The sequence below is a fragment of the Hippocampus comes genome, unplaced genomic scaffold (genome assembly GCF_001891065.2).
Source record: "Hippocampus comes isolate QL1 unplaced genomic scaffold, H_comes_QL1_v1.1 scaffold17, whole genome shotgun sequence".
NCBI lineage: Eukaryota > Metazoa > Chordata > Actinopteri > Syngnathiformes > Syngnathidae > Hippocampus > Hippocampus comes.
In genome coordinates, this window is record NW_017805002.1 from 2788975 (window position 1) to 2797860 (window position 8886).

General features: G+C 43.4%; 1 protein-coding gene across 3 annotated transcripts in view; it reads right to left on the reverse strand.

Annotated features, from left to right (window-relative positions):
- The window catches only part of LOC109508049 (synaptotagmin-2-like), a 27123-nt gene continuing 18237 nt past the window's right edge, over window positions 1-8886 (reverse strand). For 2 of the 3 annotated variants that reach the window (XM_019857876.1, XM_019857867.1), the window contains exons 3-9: window positions 8802-8886; window positions 6803-6934; window positions 5632-5799; window positions 3444-3611; window positions 2435-2552; window positions 1966-2099; window positions 1-1096 (exon numbers count right to left, since the gene is read on the reverse strand). The exon at window positions 8802-8886 is cut by the window's right edge and continues 76 nt beyond it. In XM_019857876.1, the coding sequence (XP_019713435.1) occupies window positions 881-1096; window positions 1966-2099; window positions 2435-2552; window positions 3444-3611; window positions 5632-5799; window positions 6803-6934; window positions 8802-8886 (1021 nt within the window). In that variant the 3' untranslated portion in view covers window positions 1-880. The remainder of the gene's footprint in view (window positions 1097-1965; window positions 2100-2434; window positions 2553-3443; window positions 3612-5631; window positions 5800-6802; window positions 6935-8801) is intronic. The other variant, XM_019857885.1, reaches the window with a different exon arrangement.

An 8886-nucleotide genomic window follows, 5' to 3' on the forward strand; every position in this document is an offset into this window, starting at 1 on the left:
GATACACTCCTCCTGCATTGGCAGATATCCAAATTGTGTCTGATTTATCTCCAGATTGGTTCTTATCTAAGAAATCCAAATCCATTTTTTTCCCTGACAAATATCCATATTTTGTCAAAAGGGAGCAAAAAATAAATAAATAAGGTCGTGTCACTTGACCCATGCAGTGTAAATCCAGATACAACACATTTTTAGCAACATTTGTGTGTGCTGTAAAATCAAAGATTGGGAAATCGCTCACAACCAATTTTCAGACATAGCTGCCAAATCCAATCCCTTACCGTCTGATACCAACTGAAATCCAAATATTAAAAAAAAAAAAAAATCTTTAAAACTGTCATGACTCATTCACTTTATGCTCGGTTTAAGGAGAGTGTGGTTTCACATCCATGCGGTCGTTTCAGTTGTCACAAGATCAGCGTCCTTGCCTATTTCTCAGTCATGTTCACTTAAGTCTGAAGACAGATCTCAAACCATCCTCCATTCATTCCATATGCATAGACGGGCAAGCCACCTTGGTGACACGAACAGCACAATTCTAGTGCAGAACCTAAAACCCTTCTATTCTTCCTATTTGCAAGTTGATGCCAGGATACTTTTGGTGTGCAAAGCCGTGGGCAGGTGGGCAAAAGCATGCTCTACAAACTAAACCCAAACTTCAATCCAACTCAGACTTCAGTCTAGAAGTATCTTGACATGAAACAAAGTCCAGTCAAGTCACTCGAGAAGCAGACACTAATATGTAAAATGGGATGCCTTGAAACCTCAATGGAATCTAGTCTACTGAGTTTTTGCTGAGCAGGTTTCATGACAAGTCGGGATAAGTCATGCAAAGTTTCAGGAATTGAATGAAGGGTTCAATGGTTAGGGGCTTTGCTGGTTACTTCTTGGCCGCTAAGGAGGCCAGCTGACCGTCGATGTCCTCCTCTGGTTGCAACGCATGCCATTGGGCGATGGGGCGCCGCGGGTTAGCCAGCATGTCGGACCAGTGCTTGAGACCCAGCCCGGTGGCCTTACTGCCCACAAAGATCTTCCCGATGGCATCGTTCTTGCCGATCTTGTCGTAGTCAAACACCGTGACAGCCACAAGGATTTTCTGCAATCGTTATAAATGTGACGTGTCATTAAAGCACTCGGCAGACACCTACACAAGTTGTTCTCAAACGGGCGTAGCCACACTCCTGGGTGTCCGGGAGCCATAGCTTGGATGTTTGTAAAGTAATTTGCAATAAATAATTACGCGAATCAATGGATACAATTGTTTGAGGCCTTGATTAGCAATATGATCAGACAACACGGGATGAGTAAAATTACTTTTCTCAACATTAAGTGTGTAATATTTATCCTGCTCATCTAAAACAAGATGTTATGTATGTTTTAAATTATTATTATTTCTTCATTTCATCTTCATTTATTCTTTTCATATCTCCATGACAAGTCATGGGCCCTACAACTCTCGATTGACCAATGTCCAGACATACAAAGTATAGATGGTGTGCCAATAAAACAACATGAAATGAATTATTCCTCCTTACCATGACTTTGGGACATTTAAATTTTGTGAAATGATTGTGATGAGTCGTCATGTAAATCGGCTAGACCTTCATGAATGAAGTCTTTCTTTGTTTAGAAACAAGGCGAAATATAACAAGAATAAAGACCCATTGATGTCAAAAACAAAAGGTGATTTTTTTTTTTAAGAAGTCCTATTTTTTTATAAGAAAATAAAATAATTCAAGAATAGCAGGCATAATATTTCATGAATAAAACTTTGTCTTTATAAGCAGTTCATAAAATGGATTGATGCATGGTTGGTCAAGTTGAGATTCAAACTTCAGAACAATGAGACTTGCTAGCCACTCTTCCATCCTGCAAAGGAAACTTGTTCTTGTACTTTGGGTCACTATCTACCGACTCGTACAAGTAGAGGAATCGTGCAAGGATCAAGTTTGATATCTACTCTACCTGCATCTGTTCCAGTGGAATTTCAAAGCTGAATGATTCATTGTAGTATGGGTTGAGGGTGTTCTTCTTCACCGTTGTTTTCTTCTTCTTCAGACGTTTACCACCCTGCAGCAGCTGAATCTTCACGTATGGGTCTGCACAAGGAATATAAATTAGCCATTGTCCACTTTCATGAGAGAGAGCGAGATCCTTGGTTTTACTGCCACGACATCCAGCATGTCCAGGTACAGAAAGTGAGGCAAACAAATGGTTTTCATAGTGGCGTCACAATACGTTATCACGTGGAGCAAGAGTGCATGCTGACTCGCGCCATACTTCATGTCTTATGTTTGATTGTTTTATATTTCTGGGACAAAATACCCTAATTTAAAACTCTCATTTGAAGCCAAACCTTTGTTTGAAATCAAAACCAAAACTTAAAACCACACTTGAAGCTACTGTGGCATTTTCTCATCAATCGTCTTCCTACCGGATAATCCACAGGCATCCATCTTTTTCAAGTTCTTGGCCTCCAGGATGCAGACGGTAAGCTTCCCGGCAGTGGGCACGTAGCGCAGGGAGATGCAGATGTCCCCGAGTTTCTCAGGCTGAACAAGCACAGATGCCAAAATTGTCAGGCTTGAAGACTGGTGTTTAATTAAGAATAATGAAGCAATATTAGGAATCATGTCTCCAGTCATTGCCAGGACCAGCTGTGCTGCTTCTCCCTTGACAGGTCAACTAACCATTTTGAAGTCTCTCATCCAGTATGGTCATACTTCAGTGTAAAAGAGATTTAAATATCAAACATAGTGGCTTGACAGAAATAGCCTCAAAGTGGAAAATCTTAAATTTGCTGCCTCTTTCCGAAAATGTGCCTGTGAGGGAGCCTTTGTGAATTTTGCCGGATTGTGGAATAACAGTGGAATACATTTTCATAATACTGCTCCCACACTGAGTTTAGGAAGCACTATTGTGTCACAGGCAAATGATATGCTGAGCTGCAGTGTTATCATCGAAAAACATTAGGTAACATTGTATGACAACAGGCACGTGCACAAATGCTCAGCAAAGGAATTTGGTGATGAAGTAATACTCCCACAAGTTTAAAGGTTTGTCTATATGGAGTTAGACTCTGGACTATTTGAGAACAAGCAACCGCTCACCTAGTTGCAACGCCTTCGCTCAACCCCAATGCCCCGCCCCCACCCCGTCGTGATGGTAACAAAAGCTGGACTTGGCATTTGCATGTTGCAGAACCGCCCTCCTTGCCTGACGAATTTAAATACAGTGTTACAGATGTACGGTTATCCTTTGTGTGTGTATCCTTTATCCTTTGGGTGTTTTGAGCAAAGAATGTCGAATACCGTCTATTAAAACACCTGGCAACTGCATTAAATTGAGGGGAGGGGGTGGTATGCATAATACGCCTTCTTTCAAACTGAACTTAATGTCAAACAGTCACAGTACAATGACATCATTTCGGTTTGCATGGGCACCTCCTCTTGATCGGCGCTCTCCAGGTCCCGCCATTCTTCAATGGGCCGCCCGAGGTCGATGGTGTTCATGGGCAGCTTCACCTCACCGATGACATCGTGCTTGGAGAAGCGGTCGTAGTCGAAAACGGACATCACCAGAGTTTTGCCACCGAGCTCTTCGTAGGGCACCTAGCGTGGTTAACAAAAATCAATGTTTAAGAAACCATTTCAGACCTCTTGATCAAATCGTAAGTACCGCCTCTTGCCAAGACGGGCATTATCATTGTACTGTGTTTTCATTCATTCATTCATTTTCCGATCCGCTTATCCTCACAAGGGTCGCGGGGGGTGCTGGACCCTTTCCAGCCAATCGCAGGGCACACAGAGACAAACACCCATACGCGCTTACACTCACACCGAGGGACAATTTAGAGTGTTCAATCACCCTGCCATACATGTTTTTTGGAATGTGGGAGGAAACCGGAGTACCCGGAGAAAACCCACGCAGGCCCAGGGAGAACATGCAAACTCCACACAGGGAGGCCGGAGCTGGAATTGAACCCGATGCCTCTGCACCGTGAGGTTGACGCGCTAATCCTCAGTGTTTTCATTTTAGAAATTTGACTGATGGTCAGCAAATCACGAGGCAAGCAAGCAAAAATTCACTCTCGCATTGACACGTATGGGCAATTTAGAGTCTTCCATGAATTTGATGTAAGTTTTTGGAATGTGAGAGGAAGCCAGAGTACCCGCAGCAAACCAGTGAAAATACTGATAGGACATGCAAACTTCCCACAGGAAGGCCAGAGCTGAGACTCCAACATGAAACCTGTTGACTGAAAGGTAGATACTAATCAGTAGGTCATCCTGCTCATCCTAATGCAACCATCGTTAGTGAACTGGAGCTCTTCCAGCTGTCTTTGGTCAAGCGAAGCGGGATACGTCCTCAAATGGTCATCAGCCATCCGCAGGACACATGAACACAACAAACATTCATTCACATTTGCCTCCTTCCCAAATACAAAACAATAGAATACATCTTTAACTATAAAGCGCTTTCACAACCGCTGCAGCTGTAACAAAGCGCTTTACACAACAGTTAACCTACAATAACAAAATAATATAACAACCCATAACATAAAACACGGACAGTCATGTAATTGTAACCACTTTTCCTGCATAAGTTTTGTTGTTTGAAGCAGTTCTACATAAAAGAGGAGAGAATCAAAGTGTCCTTTCACGAGTGGATCAGAGACGTCATGCTCAAAATGTGCACACGTCTGCTACAAGCTAAGTTTGAAAGAAGCTGTAGCGTACATTGATGAAAAAAGAGATCAGTTCACTTCTCCTGTCCCATGTAAATCCGCTTCAATTCTAAGCGCCGACTCTCAGTTCCAAATATGAATCCGCGCTGCACGCAGACGCTCCTCTCTCCTTATCCTCGGCTCCACAAGCCATCCATCAAACCGCGTCGACATCTCCGCTGAACAACACGGGCCTGTGAAAAATGCTGCCCATTACAGGCACAAAAAAACACAAGCGCCCCGAGTCTGTCCAGCGGCGACAGTCAAGTAGCGCCGACATTCCTCTCAATCAAAATCAGCGCTGGTACACGCATGCTACTAAGAAGGCGCAACCATCAAGCACAGCTTGTTCTCCTTCGACCAATGTCCTGGCCAAAACACTAAAAACAGTCCACATCGGGTCCACACGAAGGACAACAAACAACATATGACAAAATAAAAGACAAAAAAAAAACAAACGCAAAGCTCTTGAAGAGCTCTTGCCGACGGCTGCCAACTATGGCACCATCTTGGATGTTCTAGTCAACTGGGGTGGGCTCCAGCTCAACCCATGATCTTAACAAGGAGAGGAGGTATAGAAAATGCATGGATGGATGTATAAGTGATCAGTCAAAAGAAATAGCTTCAAGTGCCCATCCCCAGGCTCCTGTGAAAAACGCAAATGGACTCGGTGAAGCAACGTTGAAAATGAAGACATGTTCATTTCACAAGAGGAAACACGGTACTGTCCAGTAAGATTGGCTCTGCATCAGCAGCAAATGTGCAGACAGGCAGAACTGTACCAGAGACATTTGTCGAGTCCCTGCAGACCTTATTCGCTGAGACAAGCAGCCTCACCAACCTGGCATAATACATTCCTTAATAGACTTTGTTGCTCTCATTTACCTTGGCTTTTATGGACTTACCTTAAAGACAAAAGTCTCATTGAAGACGGGGTTGAGCGTTTTCTTGTGGACTTTGGTGTCAAACTTCTTCTTCTTGTCAGGTAGAAGAAGGACTCGAACGTACGGATCAGAAGTCCCGCCCGAATCCATGGACATGAGGTCCGCCGCTTGAAGGATGCCGACAGTGAGCTGCGCATGGAAATAAGATGCAACCATGGCTTGATTTATGTCAGGATTACTTTTTGCAGACACCGACAATGTATCACAATCAGTCAACTTGCATCTCGACTGACTGGAGATGAATTAAATTCCTCAATGTCACAAAGTTTAGAACAACAACTCTTCCAAACAAAATGATGTATTTTTTTCTTCCAGCAGACACTCAAGTGATTACGGGTTGGCAGCTGAGAAAACTGCAAACTGTGCAACCTGACAGCTACTCATCACTTGTACTCTTGCTTTGGAATCAGCCCTGAAAAACTGAAGAAAAAAAAATGCCCCACTGGCCTCATTCAATTTGCATTTTAGTGTTGCACAACAGAATTAGTCCAATTCTTGCTTTGACAGAAGGTTAATAATTACATGTACCAGAACACTGAAAGGGAGCATGGGCTAACTTATGCGAGGAAGAAAAAGAGCAAATACGATGGGTGTGATACGATACGATACTATCAAAATCATGGTTCTAGGTTGTTTTCAGATGATGTTTCAGGTAACCTTGATTCAGTAATGAGGCAACATACAAAATATAAAACTTCTTGTGTGTAGCTGAGCTGCCAACTGTTACAGATTGTTCATATTTTCTTGACGGAAATCATCAACTCTGCGTCGTTTTGGCCGTAAGAGTACCTGTTCTGGATATAAAAATAACAAAATAATTAGAGAAATAAATAAATCATGGATCACATTGCTCATACATGTAAAATGAGCAAAAATACTTCAGAGATAATCTACTGTTTTTGACGTGACGTTCCTTTGCCGGTACAGCTCTGGTGATGTAATGTGTTGGCAGCTAGTGGAGTGTCCAAAAGCGACAGTTTGAAAAACAGTCAGTGCGGCAGAAAATTTACATATTTTCAGGTACCGCAACCACGTTCTCTTTGTAACCTCGAAATGTCGTAAATCAGAACGTCAAAAACCAAGGGGTTCTTGATTCAACTAGTTTTAAGGAGCTTAATAGCGAACCACGGACCTTTGTGTTTTCAAAGTCGTAGTCAATGGAATATTGGAGTTTGCCCAGCTTCTCTTGCTCCTTCTCCTCTTCCTCCTTCTCCTCTTCCGTGAGCCCAGTCTCTCCCTCATCATCGTCATCGTCCTGTGGTTTCTGCGGTGATGAAGTGACAACATGATGCTATCAAATGACAAAGTACGATGGAGATCAATGCACTGGGCCTCCCCGTAATTCACTAGCATGCCACGTAGCCCCTTAGAGTCCACTGCTTAGCATCTGATTAAACACATGAATATCAACACAGATTATTCTTTTGAGCAACTCTGTCCTCTCGTTTGAGCTCTTCTGACATGCTAGTGCAGGACAAGGTGCAGCCAGTCAGTGGAGGCAACACATGCGCGTAATCATGAGCATTCCATCACTCTCCCGAGCCCCCTGTTCAAGAGGCTAAAGTTGTAAAGTCCAATGGACAAGTGATTCAATCATTCCTGTTACGATTGCTTGTGGCTGTGATGGCCGGGACCGGACCGGAAATACACCGGCCGTTCAGGAAACTTCACATATTTTCCCGAAATTCCCAATGGCCACCCCACCCCTGGCGTGCACCCTGGAATGGTTGCCAGTCAATCGCAGGGTAGACTGTACGACAATCAGTGTCAAATTAAAGCCTGAAAGTATGTTACTTTTATTTGGCATTTCAGAGAAGTTCATGAGTGGTTGGGATTCATGCAGTCATCTTCGTTTTCTATAACCCCACCACAACATGCCCTGTAGCACATGCATTGATTAATAGTGTTAGACTGTCCCTCTGTGGTCCGTATCACTGCATTAGATGGTTAGATGTCTTCTTTGGAGCAGATCATGGCTTTCCAAGGTATTCAATGGGGGGGAGATAAACTTAAAGAAGCCATTCCAGAGAACCCGCCAACCCCCACAACAGCCAATCCACCTACCGTAGAAAGGCGGTCCACCACGGTCAAGAAACACAAGGCAGACACATAGCCACAAAACAGGAAGGAAAGCAGAGAGAGGAAGAGATTCAACTCACAAGACAACAAGAGAGAGAGTGGTCGCTGTCGCTCTGAAAAATGACACACTTGTGTAGAACCTTCACTGATGCTAATAAAGTGCTTTAATTAAAGAGCTGCAATCGGTCTACGTGGGCGTCAGTCGATTAGAGTGCAGATGAATCAACATGTATGCTCTTAATTGATCAAGTGGAGCTTGTGCTGTCGCCCACTTGCTAGTTGAAACAAAGCGTGTTATTTTTCACTGCAGAGGAGTATGTTTGAACAAGCACAAGATCGGGTACAAGTAAGGGCAAATGCAAGGGTCCTCTGGACTACTACTGCAGAAGAAAAAAATTGGTTAGTGACAAAAAAAAAAAAAAAAAAAAAAAAGAATTACATGACTAATATGTCAAAAATTAGGCATCATTTTGTGAATAGGGTTTATGGGGTTATGGATAGGCTAAGAGGAGGATATAGTTCAGTTTCAAGGTTGGGGTAAGGGGTTCAGATTTGGGTTTGAGGGTGGGGTTGGATTTCATGAGGAGTGTCAGAAAAGTGCCTGGAATGGTGTCACAAAGGACTTAATTCGAATCCAAACTAAAACTTTACCCCTTCCAAGTAATCCCCCTGCGTTGTCTGATTCACTTTCCAGCCTTATCAGTCACTCCTATATGCGCTCCTGGAAGGATTCTTCCAACTCTGTCATCACAGCTATCATCCAGGTCTTCATAAAGGGTCCGCTTGATGACCCCCGTGAGGTTGGGAATGGGAAAATAAAAATCACACGGGGTCACATCAGGTGAGCAGGGTGGTGGCTCCAGCACAGTGATGTCCTTTTCAGCCAGGAACTGTCAGATGCTCAAGGAGTCATAAGTAGGTGTGTTGTCATGTTGACACCCTGGCTTAGAGTTAGAGTTTAAGGTTTTGTTTAGGGCCAAGGGTTGTGGTTAGGGTGATAGTTGGGGTTGGGACTGAGTTAAGGTTGAGGAAAGCATCAGGAGGAGTCATACCTCACCGCCCTCCATGTTCTTCATGTTGAAACCATCTTTGCCCTTCTTGCCTTTCTTGTTCTTCTTCTTCTTGCAGCAGCACTTT